Source organism: Mirounga leonina, unplaced genomic scaffold (genome assembly GCF_011800145.1).
Source record: "Mirounga leonina isolate KUSES-001 unplaced genomic scaffold, KU_Mleo_1.0 Mir_170, whole genome shotgun sequence".
In the NCBI taxonomy this organism is placed as follows: domain Eukaryota; kingdom Metazoa; phylum Chordata; class Mammalia; order Carnivora; family Phocidae; genus Mirounga; species Mirounga leonina.
The window spans coordinates 36,814,119-36,835,332 of NW_023270433.1; the positions used below are offsets into that span (position 1 = coordinate 36,814,119).

General features: G+C 40.7%; 1 protein-coding gene, 2 non-coding genes and 1 pseudogene across 7 annotated transcripts in view; 3 read left to right on the forward strand and 1 right to left on the reverse strand.

Moving 5' to 3' along the window:
- UBAP2 (ubiquitin associated protein 2) overlaps positions 1 to 21,214 on the forward strand; it is a 133,450-nt gene that overhangs the window by 100,576 nt on the left and 11,660 nt on the right. For all 5 annotated transcript variants that reach the window (XM_035016464.1, XM_035016466.1, XM_035016465.1 and 2 more), the window contains 8 exons: positions 83 to 150; positions 3,364 to 3,553; positions 9,153 to 9,366; positions 11,876 to 12,150; positions 12,760 to 12,929; positions 14,197 to 14,410; positions 18,007 to 18,046; positions 20,878 to 21,061. In XM_035016464.1, the coding sequence (XP_034872355.1) occupies positions 83 to 150; positions 3,364 to 3,553; positions 9,153 to 9,366; positions 11,876 to 12,150; positions 12,760 to 12,929; positions 14,197 to 14,410; positions 18,007 to 18,046; positions 20,878 to 21,061 (1,355 nt within the window). The remainder of the gene's footprint in view (positions 1 to 82; positions 151 to 3,363; positions 3,554 to 9,152; positions 9,367 to 11,875; positions 12,151 to 12,759; positions 12,930 to 14,196; positions 14,411 to 18,006; positions 18,047 to 20,877; positions 21,062 to 21,214) is intronic.
- Positions 3,674 to 3,756, forward strand: LOC118018252. The gene has a single exon (XR_004681342.1). It is a non-coding gene; the product is annotated as a small nucleolar RNA SNORD121A (small nucleolar RNA).
- On the reverse strand, positions 7,480 to 8,011 carry LOC118018015 (annotated as a pseudogene).
- On the forward strand, positions 20,148 to 20,229 carry LOC118018253. Its single transcript, XR_004681343.1, has one exon. It is a non-coding gene; the product is annotated as a small nucleolar RNA SNORD121A (small nucleolar RNA).

Genomic DNA, 21,214 nt, shown 5'->3' on the forward strand with positions numbered 1-21,214 from the left:
AATTGTCAGGAATTTGATACATTTCTGGTTTTATGTTCTATAAAATAAAAGCGAAGTATTTTTTTTATTCCTTTCCAAACAGCTTTCTGAAACAAAGGTCTTCACTGCCTCAGCTGTTCCAGCAGAGAATCATGTCACACCTGGGCAAAGGTAAACAATTTCTTTCACCTTTTGTTTGTTGTTCAAAGCATAATTTAAATTTCTTGCTCAGGAAATTTGTTTTGGGTCTTAGGTCTCTGTTTTTTTCCTTTGCTTGAATCTCTTTCTGTTTTTACCTTTTGCCCTTCTAAGATTTTGTTTTATCCGTAACCTTCTTTGTGAGCTGACAGAGCCTCTATCATTTTCTAATTTATTATATTCTCTCATGAATTAAAATAGCGATTATGTTTCTGATTTGTTATCATTTGTGATAGATATTATGTTAAACCTATTTTATTTACCTTATTTTTAAAGACTTTTTTTTTTTTAAAGATTTTTATTTATTTATTTAACAGAGATAGAGAGCACAAGTAGGCAGAGCGGCAGACAGAGGGAGGGGGAGAAGCAGGCTCTCCGCCGAGCAGGGAGCCCGATGTGGGGCTCTGTCCCAGGACCCTGGGATCATGACCTGAGCCGAAGGCAGCTGCTTAACTGACTGAGCCACCCAGGCGTCCCTAAAGACTTTTTTTTAAAGTAATCTCTACCCAGTGTGGGGCTCAAACTCACAACCCCAAGATCAAGAGTTGCAGGTTCCACTGACTGAGCCAGCCAGGCTGGCTTAATAATATTAAGCTTATTTAATAATTTTAAACTTATTTAGTGGTTTTTCTTTTTTACTTTTATAAATATATTGTTTTTTGACAGATGAACCTAATACCAAATATCCTTTGGTTTCTGTGTATAATACCATTTATTTAGATCTTTTTTTTTAAGATTTTATTTATTTGACAGAGAGAGACAGCGAGAGCAGGAACACAAGCAGGGGGAGTGGGAAAGGGAGAAGCAGGCCTCCCGCCCAGCAGGGAGCCCGATCTGGGGCTCGATCCCAGGACCCTGGGATCATGACCTGAGCCGAAGGCAGACGCTTAACGACTGAGCCACCCAGGCGCCCTATTTAGATCTTCTAAGGCTAATACAAACTTCTCATTTTATATGAGCTGTACTAGTTTTTTTTGTTTTTTTAAGATATTTATTTATTTGACAGAGAGACAGCGAGAGAGGGAACACAAGCAGGGGGAGTGGGAGAGGGAGAAGCAGGCTTCCCGCCGAGCAGGGAGCCCAATCTGGGGCTCGATCCCAGGACCCTGGGATCATGACCTGAGCCGAAGGCAGCCGCTTAACGACTGTGGGCTCTACTAGTTTTCATCTAGTCTCTTAGATTACAGAAAAGGAAGGAATTTTCAGAAAAATAGAAACATTATTAGTATGTACAGAACTGAATTTTTTTTTTTTTAAAGGTTTTATTTATTTATTTAACAGAGAGAGAGACACAGTGAGAGAGGGAATACAAGCAGGGGGAGTGGGAGAGGGAGAAGCAGGCTTCCCGTGGAGCAGGGAGCCCAATGCAGGGCTCGATGCCAGGACCCTGAGATCATGACCTGAGCCGAAGGCAGATGCTTTAACAATTGAGCCACCCAGGCGCCCCCAGTACTGAATTCTTGAAAAGTGTTTATTTACATCCTAGTGTCTACAATAACTCAGAAAACCTTTGATTATGGTTTCAAAATGCAATGATCTAGGAGGATGAAAGCCTTTCTATGTATGACCCCTGAGAATTGAAGGAAATTTTGAACCTGACACGCTTAATTTCCTGCTAAATGAGATGGTTATAAGACTTCATTATAGGGAAATAAAAATGAACAAAGATTTTGTGAATTGCTCAGAATTTATTAAATGGATATAACTTCCTTATTGTATTCATTACTCAATTTCATAGGATCATTTTCATTAAAAAAAATGTCCCCTCCCCTACTCACTGAAACAGGAGGGAAAGGATGGGATCAGAGGTCACAATTGGGCATGGGAGGGCATTTAAAAAAAAAAAAAAGACTTTAATGGTTATTTTTCAGAAAACAGTGCTGTAGTGTTTTTAGGTGAATATCCTGTCAATCTTTTAGAATAGAACGTCCTGTGTTTTTTCTGATAATGTAGCTTTTGAGATAGGTTATATGTAATATAACTACCCTGGATTTATATCCCTGGAGTTAGGATATCATAAGTTAGAACAATTACCTCAGGATCCAAAATACTAGTCTGGGACTTCAACCTGGTTATGGAAAAGTAAGAATGGGTAGTACATAAGGAGAGGAAGTCAGGCCTAGGAACTTCACTCTATCAGATATTAGTGGGCCGTGAATTATTTGACCTTCCAGAATCTGCCTCACCTGCATGGTGAACATTTCAGACAGGAAAACTGGAAACTGGCCTTTGAGAGGGTTTAATGGAGCAAATTACCATGTTAGTTAATCTTGAGCGCCTTGCAGTTCTGTGGAGAAGAGTTAGTAGCTCACTCACATGTCAGGTAGTATAGATCTAGAAGATTAGTTCTTCCTCATGCTTTTAGGTTTTCAGGCCGTGATATCTCTTCTTCTGGGGACATTACAAGAGTTGTAGTTAACAGAGTATTTGTGCATTTTTTATATTTTGCGCATTTTTTCCTCAGTATTTTTTTTTATATATATTTTTTTATTCATTTGACAGAGTGAGCGAGTGAGTGTGCGCAAGTAGGGGGAGCGGCAGGGAGAGGGAGAAGCAGGCTTGATGCGGACTCGATCCCACCTGAGCTGAAGGCAGACCCTTAACCAACTGAGCCACCCAGGCGCCCCTTTTTGAATATTTAAGAGAGAAAATTATTGGAGATTTATATAAACTTATAGCTTAGAATGCAGAACTCACTGGGATATTTATGATAAATGGGAAACTGCTTGAATTGTCTGCTGTGACTGTGGTTCTCATTCTCTCACAGTAGGAATTCACTTTCCTTGAGGCAAGTTTAAGAAACATTGGTTCTGAGTAATGAATGGGGGAAAATATTTTACAGAAAATAAGCCAAACTTTAGAAAATTGTCTATTTACTTATTTGCTCCAGGTTTTCAAATCAGTTGTTACTGTGCTATTTCTGTGGAACTGTCTTGATGCACCTTTTCATTTCTCTTCTCTGCCAAGCCCTGCTTTAGTCTCTGTGGCTTTGTATGTTGTTGTTTTTTGTTTTGTTTTCTTTAGTTAATGCTGTCCTCTTGGCTCCTTTAAACTCCAGTTTCCAAAGATTTTCCTCACTTAGATTATTTTTTAACATGAATTTATTCTATATTGATTCACTTCTCAAATTCATTATTGATAAGATTTGGTTTTGACTCGTTCCTCATTTGCTTTTTGTCTGCTTAGCATTGATCTGGTAGCCTTGCTCCAGAAGCCTGTTCCTCCCAGTCAAGCCTCAGAAGTCAGCTCCTTTGAAACTTCCCAACAGCAGGGCTTTGGTCAAGCCCTTGTCTTCACAAATTCTCAGCACAACAATCAGATGGCACCAGGGACTGGCAGCTCCACTGCTGTCAACTCCTATTCTCCTCAGAGTCTGGTAACTCGCTTTTATTTTAGTATGGGATTTGAAGGAATGTACCCGTAAGCAAATGTATTCTAGAATGATACATGCCTTATAATTATTTTCTAAACATAAACATATCTACAGTAGATTTCAGTCCAGAAAACAATGATGTGATAATTTCCAAGCACATATCTGATGATGCTATGTGGAATTCAGCTACTCTGAGTTTTCTGGACAAAGATAAAAAATACTTCTTTATGATTAGTTGAAATCTTAAGTCGTAATCACTGAGGCATCCTTCTTATTAATAATTTTTATCTTGGATTTTGTTTGAAAGTCTGTACTTATGACATTAAAATTTTCATTTGTTTTCCAATTTAGTTAAATGCAAATGTTTATCAGAATTAGCTTGCTAAAATCATGCTAAAACAGTTCTTTCCAAGTCTTCTTAGGTGCTTATATTTTTGGCAGCTCTTGTTTTGTTATTTGTAAAATTAGTGTACTTTTTCTTAACATGCCACTCTAGTGGAGGCCCTTATAATATGGATGTGTTTTCATTAAAACGGGCACCTACTGCTTGTATATCTGGCTTTAACTTCCCATGAGAATTTAGCTCCTAACAGAAAGGACTCCAGGAACTGGTAGAGAAGGATATGAAGATAGGCTGATGGGAATAAAATCTTAGAGCATAGAATGTCAAGCAATGTAACTGCATAATGGTGAACTGAAGGCCCTAACTGTAGGCAGTTCTCAGTTGGCAGTGGGGGTGGGGGGAGGGGTTGGAATACCTCCATATACAGATGCACAGCTTTCACTAGTGGTAATTATTGGTTCACTTGCTGTGTTTTACTTGAAATCTATGGTTGAGAAACAGAATTTCTTATGAATATGATACTATCTTTTCCCCCTACTCGACTCAAAAATCATTTGCTGAACCCTAATAAAATGGAGAATGAAATATGTAAACTTTTCATTGCTGTCTTATACTCTGCACAGACACATCATGTCATAACTGGCTTGGTAATTTGGCATTTTTAGTGTCATTATGATTATGTATGAGAGGGTGTCCGTGCTTGAAGTAGGACAGCCCAGGGCTTGATGCTGTCTCTGTTTTGAGAAGGTAGTAAGGTCTAATAATACCCCCAAGCTTTGTTTTTTATTTTGTTTTTTAATTTAATTTTTTTAAGTAATCTCTACACCCAGTGTGGGGCTCAAACTTATAACCCTGAGATCAAGTGCTGCACGTTCCACCGACTGAGCCAGCCAGGCGCTCCAGTACCCTCACATTTTGATTGAACCATTCCTGTCCTTTCCCCTTGCCTTTCTATCTGCTACTGGTATGCTGATGTAATGTCTAGGCTGAGCTGCTGGAATCTTAGCCAGGACACTCAGAACATAGGTAGGACACGAGGAGGGTTTTTTTTGCTTGTTTTTTTTTTCCAACAGTGCCTTAAGGTGTGATGCCTTTGATAATGAACAACACCTTGAGAAACTGGAACAGATACTGTTTAGCGTATTACAACAGTGGTGCTGCTCAACCTACTGTACTTTTATAATCAGTGGGGAACTTGAGTAAATTAACAACAGTAATAATAATAATAAAATAATGCCAGAGTCCACATAGACCAAATAAGTCAGAATCTTGGGATTGCAAGTTGGGCACTTGTGTATGTTTGTGTATATGTGAGTGCATGCATATTGGTGTATCAGTACACATGTTGTTAAAGCCCCCATTGATTGAAATGTAGGTGAAATTGAGAAGTCCTATGCTAAGTGTTAACGTGAAGCAAAGCACTAGTCCTTGATTCAGTGATTTCATTGTGTTGCAAAGCATGCAGAAAATGCATTTGATGATATTAGCTGATGCAGGATAGAGATCAGAAGAATCGAAGTATCGTCGTGGAAGCCTTTACTGAACAAGGGGGCTTGAACTGGATTTTGGTGGATTTGTAGCAGCAGAAGAGCAGGTGTTTTGGACAGCATGAGGAAGGGTTCTGGAGTAGTGATAAATAATGTTAGCAGATTCTGTGATTGATGTGCAATAACTGCTTACAACCTAATGTTTTGCTCAGATTGGAGAATTTGAATTTCCTTAAAACAACTGGGATGCCTTTGGATATTGTTAACAGAAATAATTATTTCAACTTTCTGTATCTGATCTCTTAAGAGAATGCAAGTCGTTTCTGTTTTTGACCTTTTAAATGGTTTCAAAAAGTTGTGTTTTGTTTTTTAGATTTTATTTATTTGAGAGAGTGAGACAGAGAAAGCACGAGAGTGGGGAGGGCCAGAGGGAGAAGTATTTTCCCCACTGAGTGGGGAGCCTGATGTAGGACTCGATCCTGGGACTCCGGGATCATGACCTGAGCCGAAGGCAGATGCTTAACTGACTGAGCCACCTAGGTGCCCTTAAAAAGTTATTTTTTGATAAATATCTTTTCAGAAACTGAAGGATCTTCATATGTAAAAATGCAGTGACTGTGTTCACTAGTCAAGGCTTTCATTCTCCTTGGGTCCTGTTTGTTTTTTTTTTTTTAATTTTGATTTAGTCCCAATACTTTATTTTTATTTTATTTTATGTTTTTATTTTTTAAAGATTTTATTTATTTATTTGACAGAGAGACAACGAGAGAGAGAACACAAGCAGGGGGAGTGGGAGAGGGAGAAGCTGGCTTCCCGCGGAGCAGGGAGCCCGATGCGGGGCTCGATCCCAGGACTGTGGGATCATGACCTGAGCCGAAGGCAGACGCTTAACGACTGAGCCACCCAGGCGCCCCCCAATACTTTATTTTTGCTTTTGTTTCCCTTGCCTTAGGTGATATATCTAGAAAAATATTGCTCTAGCTGATGTGAAAGAAATTACACAGCCTATGCTTTCTCTAGGATTTTTATGGTTTCAGGCTTCACATTTAGGTCTTTAATCCATTTTGAGTTTATTTTTGTGTATGGTGTGAGAAAGTGGTCCAGTTTCATTTTTTTACGTGTATCGTTCTCATTGGCTCTTGGTATCTGACCTGACAGGATAGATGGGGGAGGTGTAACATTTTCTTTTGGATACTTACTTAAGGAGCGTATTTGGTGTTCTTAGTCATCAAAACAACTTGAAATAAATGCAGTGGTGCCCAGGATATCGGCTCAGTACACAAGATCCCTCATGTGTAAATCATTATCTGATTTTAGAATATTAACTTTTTTTTTTTGGTTTCTGCAACTTTATTGAAGAAAAATAAATCAATTAATAGAGCTATTAGTTGATCACTCATCCATTGACAACTTGCATCATTTATTCAGTGCTATATTAAACAGTGTATTGGAAGATAGATTAACTAATAGCTCCAAGCCTCCTAACAATTTAAATGAGAATTATAAAATGTTTGAGACCCTATTTTGGAATACAAAGGGTGTTTGATTTCCAATTTCCATTCTCTGTAGAACAAGAACAGGTCATTCCTTTATTGTATGCATAAAATACATCACATTTTCTGTTCTGCTGATGCTATAAATTCAATACCAATTCTCCAGTCACATCAGTTATGAGCATAAAGTATATCATGTAACCTTAAATCTCTAACAGTGGAAGGCTTAAAAAAAGACTGGATGCTAGAATCATGCTGCTTCCTTTGATGTGACAACTGAGCATCCATCTCCCTCCCCCTCAGATGATTTCTTCAGCATGTTAGAGTAGTGAGGAATGGTTTTAGTCTCATAACCAAGTTAGAGTGAAGACATTGGCCACATAATACACATGCTCCATTTTTAAAAAAATTCTGAATCTTGGGCAACTGTTCTCTTTAGAAACTGTAACTACTTTACAGTTTCTAAAAGCAGTTATTGTCCAAAGCTGGAAGAATTTAAGTCTTCTCAGATGAGCATGTGAATGAATGGAGGGAGGTAAACAAAAAATAAAATTAAAAAAGATGAGGTTTGATAGGGGAGCAGCCGGATAAGAAAATCAAAAAAGCAACAGTAATTTAAAGTTTATTCCAGCTATAATGCAGGTTATTCTGACTTTAAGGTAGCATCACATGGCATACTTCTGAGTCCATTCCCGAGATACTCTGTTGTACTTATCCCTGTCTGTTTTATAGATCCGTGCAATCTCTGGCACTAGGGGGTCATCTGGGTTTGGATCACATAGCAGTGAACAAATGGATAAAAGAACTTTAGAAATAGTTAAAGCAGGAGACCACTGTGATCTTAGAATATCGAGACAAATGCTGCCATTACTGTTAATATTTGGATGATAAATTCTTGTTGTAAATGCAACCTTAGGTGGTTTGAAGGGGTAGGGTAGTCTGTAGGAAAATGAATTGTCAAAAAGAATACACCGCCTTGGTATGGGCTGTCATTAGGTCCCATAATTGTGGCTTGCCAATGAAACATATCATCCCCAACTGGACCTGCAGAACATGGTGCTGGAGGGTCACGGGCCAAATCACTAAGTTCCTTATTAATCTGTTTCAGCGCCATAGTCTGTGCTTTTCGTCTGGCTCCTCACTCTTGGTGTGTGCTCAAAGGTCCGGCCAAAACTCTTGATTATCCGGGCGGCAGGGAAGGATTGTCTCTTCGTCTCACATCGGCTCTGCCAGACACAGGCACCCAGCTGGCCAGTGGGCCGGCCTCCCTTCCCTTCCCCTAGCCATCCACACCCACGCGTACAGAGGGGCCGGGGCCTCCCTCAAGCTGCGGCCTCGGCCTCCTCCCCGTGCGGCAGCTCAGAATATTAACTTTTTAAGTAAGTGCTGCAACCTGCAGTTAATTTTGTAGGATGACGTTGCTGAGCCATTCACCAATCAAACTTACAAACATGATTACTGTTGTTGCATACATTAAGAAAATACTGTATTTTTGTTTCTCAAGCTTGTGTTTGTCATTGAATTCATGGTATTTATCTTTATAAAAAACAGTAGTATTTTGTTTGTGAATTTGTGACACCACTTTTAAAAAGAAAGCAGTGTCTTTTTGTTTTTTAAGATTTTATTTATTTGATGGGGCGCCTGGCTGGCTCAGTCAGTTAAGCGGCTGCTTTCAGTTCAGGTCATGATCCTGGGGTTCTGGGATTGAGCCCCGTGTCGGGCTCCCTGCTCATCAGGGAGCCTGCTTCTCCCTCTCCCTCTGCCTGCTGCTCCCCCTACTTGTGCTCACTCTCTGTCTGTCAAATAAATAAATAAAATCTTAAAAAAAAAAAAAAAAGATTTTATTTGTGAGAGAGAGAGCACAACTGGGGGGGTGGATGAGCAGAGGGCGAGGGAGAAGGAGACTCCCTGCTGAGCAAGGAGCCCAGTGATGACACGGGGCTCAACTGCAGGACCCTGGGATCATGACCTGAGCGGAAGGCAGTGGCCTAACCAACTGAGCCCCCCAGGTGCCCCAAAAAGAAAGCAATGTCTTAATATCCAGGGAAAATATTCTCCTTCCCTTTAACTTCTTATATCAGAATCCAGAAGGATTGCTGGATTTAATCAGATTTTGTTGTATGGTAATATTTTCATGTAGGATCTTCTCAGGTGAGTCTTATTGATTCACATGTTCTAGGTTATAGTTTTAAAAATTCTTATGAAAATACTTGATGTGTTTAAATTCTGGAGTAGAGATTTGTATTGCTGAGGATTTTTGCTTTTTTTTCCTTTTAAAGTCATCCGTCCTTGGTTCAGGATTTGGAGAGCTTGCACCTTCCAAAATGGCAAACATCACCAGCTCCCAGATTTTGGACCAATTGAAAGCTCCAAGTTTGGGCCAGTTTACCACTACCCCAGGTTCACAGCAGAATAATACAAGTCCCCCCACAACCACTTCTTCTTGGGACCTCAAGCCCTCAACTTCCCAGTCCTCAGTCCTTAGTCATTTTGGTAAGTATACATTTTCTGTGGTGGTTAGCCCCCAGTGAGGACATGCTAAACATTACGAGAGTGTGTTGAATTGTGAACAGTAATGTGGAATTTGTCCAGAGATGTTTCTTTTTAATAGAATTTCTGTGGTGTTTGTGAATTACATCAGATAGCTTTGTATTGTATAAATACCTGCATTTATTTGTTGTTATCAGTAGTGGTAGTAGTACATATCTTGAAGAGATGTTCCATAGCATGGTAAAGCCTTACAAATACAAGGAAATAACACTGAGTAAATGCCTGGACAGAATTTTCTAAGCTCTATTATAATATTGTGGGGACAGAGTTGGGATGTGGAATTTTAAATCACACCCTCTGGGTTGCTTTCTCATTTTAATATTTGTATGTATCTATCATGATTTGTGCCAGCCTTATTGTCAGTGGTTTATAATATAAAGGCACCATATGTAAGTTGGATGTTTTCTAAACTATACTCCCAGAGATTTTGTGACATTAAAACACCCATTTTCCACCAACATACACATGCCACACTGTATTAAGGAATAGCAGAGAGTTATTAACCATAGTGTTGGTTTCCTAGGCATGTTTATGTTTAGGGCTTATTAAAAGACACGGAATCACTTTTCTATCCTGAAAGAAACAGTTTGTTGTTAAGGAAGTATCTGAGACCACTCCCAAATTTGGAGTCCTGTCTACCAAGGAAATTCATTAGAGCCTTAATACTCAAAGTTTTTTACTGGGGAGCTGGTTATACATAAGTACCCTCTGCCTAGTACATAACAATATTCCAGATTCCCAGTAGGAAAGCAAGTGTTCACCATAAACCACCTTGTACAAACATTAAAGGTGTAGAGAGTCATTTTTATCTGATAAGAGTGCTTGGCAACCTTTGCCTAGAATATATTAAAATACTGTGTTTGCAGACACTGGCCAAGAGCCAGTTTAGCAAGGTGGCATTTCTGATGCTAGTTGTAGTCCTATGTTACCCTTTTTCTGCAGACCCACTGCAGTGGGCGATAAGAGTTTTTAGATTTGTACATGCTATTTCTATATTCTTTATAAATCCTACCTTATTATATATGCCTCTAATATAAAGTCCAAAAATAGACTCATCTAAGATGGAAATACACCAAGTCATGGGTTGGCAAACTTCAACTGGATTTGTCACCTGTTTTTGTAAATAACATTTTATTGGAACACAGCCATGGCCATTCATTGTGTATTGTCTTATAACTGGTTTCAGTCTACAAAGGGAGAGTTGAGTAGTTGCTAACAGATGGCCTTCAAAGCCTAAAATACATACTACCTGGCTGGAAAAAAAAGCCTAAAATACATACTACCTTGCTGGAAAAAATTGCCCACTTCATTATGATTTGAAAATCATGTAGACAAAGGGCTAGCTTCCTTTATAAAGAAGAGTAACTAAAAATAAAGGAGACTAAACAAAGTAAAAAAAAAAAAAAATGGTCAAAGAGGTGTTGTCAGAGTTCATAGGCAAAGAATACTGGAGTATATGAAATGATGCCTCATTGAATTTATATCATTTTAAATTGCACCTTTTATGCCATTTTCCATCATTCAGATTAGGAAGGATAAAAGTTGTTGGTATCACAGCATATTAAAAAGTGTGTGTTCTATCTTTTGAAAGAATTTTGAAGTGTTTGTCAAAATTTAAAATAGAGTTGTTCTTTGAACCTTCTAGTTGTTGATCCCACAGGTATATTTGCACTTGAGCAAAATGTCTTACATAAAGATACATTCATTGCAGCACTGTTTTTCTTAGCAAGATATTGGAAAACCTAAAAGCCTGTTAATATACAGTACTGGTTTTAAAAATCGATGCCTCTGTACACTGGATTACTATGTGGCCATAAAAATGAAGTAGCTCTTCACATGTTAATATGGAACAATTTTTGAAAACCAAATGGTTTGTGAGGAAGCTATATATATAATGTGTGTGTGTCTGTGTATGTGTGTTTTGAAACAGTATCTTTGAAGATACTCAAGAAACTGGGTACAATGTCTGCCTCTGTGGAGTGAATCTGGAGATAGGGTTGAAAGGGTGATTTATAGTCCTCATAAACTTTTTTTACCTTTTGGATTTTGTAATATCACATTAGTTACTGAAAAACAATAATTTTTAACAGTTTTGTTAAGAAATCCATAAAGCAACAAAAATATAATTCTCTCTTAGCTAAAGGCCAAATGTGTAGCAACTCCGTGCTCTTTTACCCACTCCGTGTGTCTTAATGTAAACTATGTCTCCTCTCTGCATAAGAAATGATCTGTAAACCCATTCAGGCATCCTTTTCCATTTATCATATACCAGTTATAATAGATCACACACGCCCCCAACTTAGGGGACTCAGGTAGAAGGTTGTTGGGAGAAACAAGTGGTAACTACAACCTTTCACTCTCAGTCATATTGGAAGACGGAGCTCTAAGCCCACGTTCCTAAATAATTGATTGTTGCTTACTTTCCCTCCCTCCCCCTTTACGTATTTCATAGACTTCAAATCTCAGCCTGAACCATCCCCGGTTCTTAGTCAATTGAGCCAGCGACAGCAGCACCACACTCAGGCCGTTGCTGTTCCTCCTCCTGGGTTGGAGTCCTTTCCTTCCCAGGTAAAACTGCGAGAGTCAACACCCAGAGACAGTACCTCCACTGTGAACAAACTTTTGCAGCTTCCCAGCATGACTGTAGAAAACATTGCTGTGACTACCCACCAACCACAGTCTAAACACATCAAACTACCGAAGCGGCGGATACCTCCAGCTTCTAAGGTCTGTTCTCCATCCAGAAGTCACAGGCCCAATGGTGGATGTATTTCAACATTTAGCTCAAGGGTTGGGTTAGTAAGTCTCAGAAACGGTGACATGGTATTTTTTTCCAAGCACATAGCTTACTGCTTAATGAGGAATCGGCCATTTCTGAGTGGCTGGGCTAATATGAGAGGGAATGGTTTTGTGTTGGAGACAGAGACTGTTCATTGAAATTACAGGATCTGGGTCAGAGAATCTGCTGGTCTTGTGTATTTACCTGCGTCTCGGAGATAGAGAATAAGTGGTTCTTTGACTAGATAATGCTTTCAGCGATGGCCCGCTCTCCTCCCTTCTCTCACCCACCACCACCCAGCCCGCCCCCATTTCTTCGGCCTCTGCTCTAAGAAGCAGTTGGTGGCACTGACCATTCTGCTGTTAACTGCTCATTTTTCTCTTCTCTTCTTTTTTGAAATGTCCTGTGCCTTTTTCCTTCTTGTGGATGTCTTGCACCTTGTTCCTCCGGGGTGCCAGTAATGCTTTGGGAAGCCGGTGCTCATTTGGCTCTGCTCGAGGCCTCTGGGACATGGGATCTCCGATCTCAGTTCCTGACGTGATGGCTCTGTTTTTCAGATCCCAGCTTCTGCAGTGGAAATGCCTGGGTCAGCAGATGTCACAGGATTAAATGTTCAGTTTGGCGCCTTGGAATTTGGATCAGAACCTTCTCTCTCTGAATTTGGATCAGCGGCAAGCAGTGAAAATAGTAACCAGATTCCCATCAGCTTGTATTCGAAGTCTTTAAGGTACACGACTTCTTATTTCTCTGGCTTTGACTGAATTAAGCCCTTTGTTGGCAAAGTAAAACAAAATAGAGCCTAAGAAATCACCTGGTGGAGACAGTACACCCTGTGGTGGTAAGTTTGTGCACCCATGACTAGAATCTAATTCCAGAACTTTTCTTCCATCACACTAAAAAGAAACCCTGTGCTTGTTAGCAGTCACTCGCAATTTCCCCCTCCCCTCATCCTCTGGCAGCTAATCCTCTGTCTCTGGATTTGCCTATTCCGATATTTCATAAAGCAAGAATCATGCAATATGTGGTCTTTTGTGTCTGACTTCTTTTATGTGGCATAGTGTTTTCAAAGTTCATCCATTTGTAGCTTGTATGCATTTTATTTCCGAATAGTATTTCATTGTGTAGATACATCACATTTTTTTTATCTGTTCATTGGTTGATGGACATTCGGATTGTTTCCACTTTTTGGGTATTAAGAATCATGGTGCTGTGAACATTCATTTACCAATTTTCTGTCCTTTCAGTTCTGCTGGATATAGACCTAGTAATTGCTGGTCCTATGGTAACCCTTATATTAACATTTGAGGAACCAGGAAACTTTTTTCATAGTGGCTGTAGCATTTTACATTCCTCCCAGTAATCTCTGAGGGATGCACTTCTTGTACATCTTTGCCAACACGTATTTTCCTTTAGTGGAATGTTTCATAGGTAGAGAATCCCAGATTTTAGATTTTATTAATTTTTCTACTCCCCAGAACTAAAAGCTGGTATTTGCTCTTTCTAAAAATGGTTTCAGTGGCACCTGGGTGACTCAGTCAGTTAAGTGTCTGCCTTCAGCTCAGGTCATGATCCCAGGGTCCTGGGATTGAGTGCCTCATCAGGCTCTCTGCCCAGCAGGGAGCCTGCTTCTCCCTCTCTCTGATTGATTGATAAATAAATAAGTAAGAAATAAATAAATAAATAAAAATAATAAATAAATAAATAAAATCTTAAAAGAAAAAAAGTGGTTTCAGACTTCTGGGTTTCTTACAGAGTCTTAAGGATTCTTAAAGATGTCCCTCTGCCTGTCATTTAAATTAGGTGGGTCTGATTGGGAGTGGAGGGGTGTTTTGAATATGCATCCTTTTAATACAGTTAAAGCATGCAGTAGTACAAATGTGTAGGTACAGACATGTTTATTTAATTTATAGTATGGCAGTAAAATGATGAAATAGTTCTTGATGAACCCATTTAAGTGACACAAAGTTATGTCTAAATCTTTTTATTCTTTCTAGTGATTCTTTGAATACCTCTCTACCAATGACCAGTGCAGTACAGAACTCCACCTATACAACTTCAGTTATTACCTCCTCCAGTCTTACCAGCTCATCACTGAGCTCCACTAGTCCAGTAACAACATCTTCCTCCTATGACCAGAGTTCTGTGCATAACAGAATTGCATACCAAAGCTCTGTGAGTCCATCGGAGTCAGCTCCAGGAACCATCACGGTAATTGGTCTTTTCAGGTTTCTTCTTGTAGGAAATCCTGTTTGGAGGGTCAGTGTTTAGTTTGGGAAATTGAGGGTTTTAGATGAGATTTTCTTTTAGAAAGAAAGAAAAGGCTAACCTTTTAAAGATTTTCTTTTATTTATTTTGTTTATTTTTTTCTTTAAGATTTTATTTTTATATTTGATAGAAAGCACAAGTAAGCAGAGCGGCAGACAGAGGGAGAGGCAGAAGCGGCCCCCGTGCTGAGCAGGGAGCCTGATGCGGGGCTTGATCCCGGGTTGCTGGGATCATGACCCGAGCGGGCACTTAAACAACTGAGCCACATAAGTGCCCCAAGATTTTATTTTTATTTATTTATTTATTTATTTATTTATTTATTTATTTATTTATTTATTGTTACCATATAATGTATTATTTGTTTCAGGGGTACAGGTCTGTGATTCATCAGTCTTACACAATTCACAGCGTTTACCAAAGCACATAACCTCCCCAGTGTCCGCCAAGATTTTATTTTTAAGTACTCTCTCCACTTAACATGGAGATCGAATTTACCAACCTGAGATCGAGAGTCACATGCTCCACCAACTGAGCCAGCCAGGCACGCCCCTAGAAATTGGCTAACCTTTTGGGGCACCTGGGTGGCTCAGTCATTAAGCATCTGCCTTCCGCTCAGGTCATGATCCCAGGGTCGTGGGATCGAGCCCCGCATCAGGCTCCCTGCACAGCGGGAAGCCTGCTTCCTCTCCCACTCCCCCTGCTTGTGTTCCCTCTCTCACTGTGTCTCTCTCTGTCAAATCAATAAAATCTTTAAAAAAAAAGAAATTGGCTAACCTTTCTTATAGTTTGTTGAGTTTACTAATAGTGGGCTGTGGTGTGAAATCTGCATTTTAAGCACCCATACACAGGAGTGTATGAGTGGACCAAGAAGCTTAGTATAAGGATAGCATAAGGATACATCCCAAATTGTCCATAGTGCTTTGCATGGGGTTGTGGGGTGGGCGTGGGGGGGAGACACAACGGACCTATAGTCTTTTTTTTTTTTTAATTATTATTATTATTATTTTTTTTAAGATTTTATTTATTTATTTGACAGAGACCGCAAGAGCAGGAACACAAGCAGGGGGAGTGGGAGAGGGAGAAGCAGGCTTCCTGCTGAGCCGGGAGCCCGATGTGGGACTCGATCCCAGGACCCTGGGATCATGACCTGAGCCGAAGGCAGTCGCTTAACCAACTGAGCCAGCCAGGCGCCCCGGACCTATAGTCTTATTTGTAATATTTTAGTTCCCTGAAAGGCAGAGATGTTCAAGCATTACTAGTGAGAGCTACTTTTTAAAAAAATTTATTTCAATCTTTTATTTAAAATTCTTGTCACCGTATATGGTAAAATTCTGTAGTAGTTCATTTAAATTAAATAAACAATTACAGTTTTAGTTCCTCAGACGTACTAACCACATTTTAAATACTCAGTATCGGGGCATCTGGGTGGCTCAGTCAGGGTCCTGGGATTGAGCCCTGCATTGGGCTCCCTGCTCTGCGGGGAGCCTGCTTCTCCCTCTGCCTGCCGCTCCCCTTGCTTGTGCTCTCTCTCTCTCTGTCAAATAAATAAAATCTTAAAAAGGAAATAAATGCTCAATATCTATAGTGGCTACAGTATAGGGACACACACATGTCCATATAGATTATTCCCTTTATTGCAGAATGTTTCCTTGTATAGTACTGGGCTATAGTTTCTAAAACATAAATCACACAGTGTGCTGTCCGAGCTTAAGTGTATGTCATCTGCTCAGCTTCTCAACTCCAGCCCTAATTTCACCTGGTATGCTGCTTGCTCATGTCATTACTCACCTCATTCCTTGCTTGGCTAGTTGAACTGAGACCCTGAAATTTCTGATCTCTCCTGACCATTTGGTATTTCTTTACTTTTGCTCCCACCATTCTTCTGCCTGGAATTATCCCCACCCCGAATAATGTAGTTCCCATGTTGTATCAGTTTGTCCATTGTGTTTTTCAAGGGCGCCTGGGTGGCTCAGTCGGTTAAGCCTTCGGCTCAGGTCATGATCCCGAGGTCCTGGGATCGAGTCCCGCATCGGGCTCCTTGCTCTGCAGGGAGCCTGCTTCTCCCTCTCCTTCCCACTTGTGCTGTCCCTCACTATCTCTGTCTCTCTCAAATAAATAAAATCTTAAAAAAAAATTTTTTAAATAAAGGGATTTTCAAGGTGGGATAAAATATACCTAAGGTCTGATGCCTGCTCTTTTTCTGTTACCCCTTTTTATTCTTTCTGTTTGGTGTGGTTTTGAAAACACTTCTTTGGATGTTGCCATTTGTGCTGTTTTGGATGTACATGCTCAATGTTATGTCTATGTATTTAGTGCGTAGTGAACCCTAGTTTAGAGGGAGGCAGAGAGTAGAGTTTTGATTGTTCTCTACCTGTCTGTATATATTGGTAAGGTATATTGTGTTTCCTTTTACCTGACCTCAGTCTTTTTTTTTTTTTTTTTTTTTAACTGTGAGCATAATAGTTTTTTTTTTAAGATTTATTTATTTATTTGACAGAGACACAGCGAGAGAGGGAACACAAGCAGGGGGAGTGGGAGAGAGAGAAGCAGGCTTCCCACGGAGCAGGGAGCCCTCGATCCCAGGACCCTGGGATCATGACCTGAGCCAAAGGCAGACGCTTAACGACTGAGCCACCCAGGTGTCCCCAGTCTTTTATTTTAACTCATTTTTGGTTTTCTCCCTCTCAAAGTTCTAATCTTTTATAGTCTACATTTCTTGTATATAACTTTATATTGTTTTAAAGAAAAAAATATGTTGTAAATAACATTTCTTGAACAGAAATTGTACTGGAGGGGCGCCTGGGTGGCTCAGTCATTAAGCATCTGCCTTTGGCTCAGATCATGATCCAAGGGTCCTGGGATCGAGCCCCGCATCGGGCTCCCGGCTCAGCGGGAAGCCTGCTTCAACCTCTCTCACTCCCCCTGCTTGTGTTCCCTCTCTTGTGCTCTCTTTCTCAAATTAATCAAAAAAATCTTAAAAAAATAATTGTACTGGATTTGGGTTAATACAGAGGCAACATCTCTAAGGTTTGTCTTTTTCCTTAGTAGTTTTTTTGGGGTTTTTTAAAGATTTTTTATTATTTGAGAGAGAGAGACACAGAGATAGCAAGAGAGAGCATGAGTGGGGAGGAGAGGGAGAAGCAGGCTCCTCGCTGAGCAGGGAGCCTGATGCAGGGCTTGATCCCAGGACCCTGGGGTCATGACCTGAGCCAAAGGCAGATGCTTAACTGCCACCCAGGCGACCCATTCTTCAGTAGTTTTGACATTGGGTCCTGGGATCGAGCCCTGCATTGGGCTCCCTGCTCCGTGCGGGAAGCCTGCTTCTCCCTCTCCCACTCCCCCTGCTTGTGTTCCCTCTATTGCTGTGTCTGTCAAAATCTTAAAAAAATAAAACAACCAAAAACCAAACAGAATAAAACAGGCCATCGTTTCTTGACTGATCTATACTGCATATGTTTCTGGCTAAATTCCAACAGAAATTCAGCTAAGTTGTCATTTGATTTTGTGGGTTTACTTACTTTCTTTTCCTTTCCTTATAGAATGGACATAGTGGTGGTCGAAGTCAGCAGACAATAGACAGTAAGTACTTAAACTAACCATTCTTGTTTTGGCTGGTGGAAATCAAACAGAAAAAGAGTATAGCTAATATGATAGGGAAAAAAACGGGCCAGTGACTAATTATGCGAAAATAGTCCTTTTGCATTTTTTCTGGTAGTTACTTGTGATCCATCACATTGGCATCCTTTCTTTGGCAGGGTTTACAAGTTCAGCTACAGATTCCCGTATGAGTAGGTTGTAGCTGTTGGTATTATGAGAAATACCATAACTACAGTAAGAAGGAGGTAATATACGCCTCATATCACTCTGTTCTAGTCGACTGCACCCCAGGTGTAGATTGTGGTATGGATTTAAAAGATGCTTTGCTTTGAGGTAGAGGTTCCAGTATTGTCATAGAGCTCTTCAATACTGGGAAGGACTTTTTTTTCCTTAAGATTTTATTTATTTATTTGCCAGAGAGAGAGAGAGAGAGAGAGAGAGCAGAGGGAGCAGCACGCAGAGGGAGAGGGAGAAGCAGGCTCCCCGCTAAGCAGGGAGCCTGATGTGGAACTCGATTCCAGGACCCTGGGATCATGACCTGAGCTGAAGGCAGCTGCTTAACCGAATGAGCCACCCAGGCATCCCCTGGGAAGGACTTTTAAAGCAAAAATTTGGTGTGCTAGTTCAGGAAGGACATGCTCATTGCCTTCAGGATCTAGTGGACTGTTGCAAAGAAGAGAGGTCAAATGCTCTTCACTTATAAACATGTGGGGGAAAAAAATGAGGTTCTCCCTGCCCCCGATTCTAGTAAGCTCAGTGATCTCTAGAGTTGGTGCAGGTGAATCTCTGTTAGTTGTTTCTTTCCTTTGTTCTTGGCTTGGTTATCTGTGATTGTTAATGATGATTTTCATTCTTTATTCAGTAAGGCAAATGGGTATCACTATTGGGTAGAGAAGCCAGAAGGACTTTTTTTTTTTTTTTTTAAAGATTTATTTATTTATTTATTTATTTGATAGAGCTTAAGCAGGGAGCCTGATGTGGGGCTCGATCCTGGGACCCTGGGATCATGACCTTAGCCAAAGGCAGACGCTTAACCGACTAAGCCACCCAGGCACCTCGGACTTCCTTTTATTTAGGATTTTTGGTAGTGTGGACATGGAATTTCATCAGTCCAAGAGGGGGCCTCAGTTGGAATTAAAGTGACATTTGTGATTTACTCAGAATTGGTTTTGGTATTGCTGGGCTGCCGGAGCTGTTTCGAGATAACTTTGGTAGCTATGAGAACTTCTGATGTCAGAGGCCATTCTCATTCCATAAGCCTTGGTGGCAAGTTTCTTTAGTACAGGCATGAGATTGAGAACACATAGAGGTGTCCTCGATTATTTGGAGATTTTTTGTTGTTGTTTTTAATTATCTCTACACCCAACCTGAAGCTTGAACCCACAAACCCGAGATCAGGAGTCACACGCTCTACCAACTGGGCCAGCCAGGCGCCCCGATTATTTGGAGATTGTAATTAATTTTTTTAGAGGTCGAAGAGGGGCAGAGGTAGGGGGCGGAGGGAGAGAGAATCTAAAGCAGGCTCCACACCCAGCTTGGAGCCCAATGCAGGGCTTGATCTCACAACCCTGACATTATGACCTGAGCTGAAATTACGAGTTAGGTGCTAAACCAACTGAGCCACCCAGGCACCACCCGTATTTGGAGATTTAAAATGAGATAGTGAGAAGTGAAATGTCTGGAAAACATAGTGTGCATTTTAGATAGGTTTATCCTCCATCTGTATCTTACTTCCCACGCTTCTCCCTCTCTCCCCCGTTCTTTGAGAGGCCTCTTGTGAACTTGTTATCAGTGTGACCCAAGACCTAGGGAGGTAAGTTATGGGTCTGAGTTTTGGGTCAGGGGCATCTGTGGTGTTTTCATCTGGTGTCTGTAACAACAGGTATCATGTTTGGAGTAGATTGTCAGTAAAAAACAAGCCTCTAGACTATAAGGACTCCTATAAGAATGGGCCAAGTTGTGTGTTGACCCTCTTGCTATCTGTGTTTGTTTTCAAATCATCCTTCTTTTTAGAGACTAGTATGTTTTCCATTCGGTTCCCAGGGAGTCCTGTGGGTGGGTAAACGTTACTCGTCCTTCCTAACTGGAAAAGACAATGATGCTTTATATCCAAGCACATATCCGAGTTACATGTGTGGATAGAACTAAAACTGAGTCTTTTCTGCAGCTAGGATTGATCATATTTATGTTCTTCTGGAAGCCTAATAAACTCCTTCATGTGCTCTGAGGGTTTTGTTTGTTTAAGGAAATGCTCACTCTGCCTGTGAAAGTGGGTGTGGACAGTGGCTTTTAGATATCTGTAACACCCCACACTCTGTGTACCCTGGGCTCTCAAACCCTGTTTGCCCTGAATTGGCTGTGAGCTTTCCCAGGTCAGCCTGATTTAATACTGACTTGATAGAAGCAAATACCTAACTCTTTGACAGTCTTGCCTACCAGATTTGTACTATCCCTTGTGCCTTTTGAGACAAATTTGCCTCACATTGTAATCCTGTGTATCAGTCTCAGAGCCTCTTGCCCTTTCTAGTGCAGCTCAGGGTTGGGTTCCTTTAATTAGGGGAAGTATGTCCATGTTTTAGGACAGTTTAGGGTTGGTTAAAAAGCTATCATTTCCTATTCTTGGCCAAGTCCTATTTGTCTTACCTTCACATGTCAGTTTTATTAGTCGTATTGGACAGAAAATGCTCGTGCATTTTCCCCGGGGAATGTAACTTTATATGTTTCTCAAACTGATCCTGATGTGTTACAAGACATTGAGCATATTTTAGATACTTATGATTGGTTCTGGAGCTAAACCTATCTGTTTCTTACAGCTACTTCATCCGTTCCAGCTCCAAAGACAACAGATCCTCCCTCTGCCCTCCCATCTGTGGGCTCCCTGCCCAGCACCACTTCCTGCACTACGCTTCTGCCCTCTGCATCTCAGCACACTGCCACTTTGCCCTCCATGTCCCAGCCTGGTGACCTGTCCAGCAGCCCCCTCTCTCAGCTTAGCAGGTATGGAGAAAATAAGGAGCCAAAATGAGAGGCACACTGGGGTGAAGTCCCAAACCGTTACAGAAAGCAGTGGCAATGAACAAAACCCTCTTGCTGCCCGCAGCACGATGGCCTGGTCTTCAGCAGTATTGTGTCAGTGTGTAGGGTTTGGCT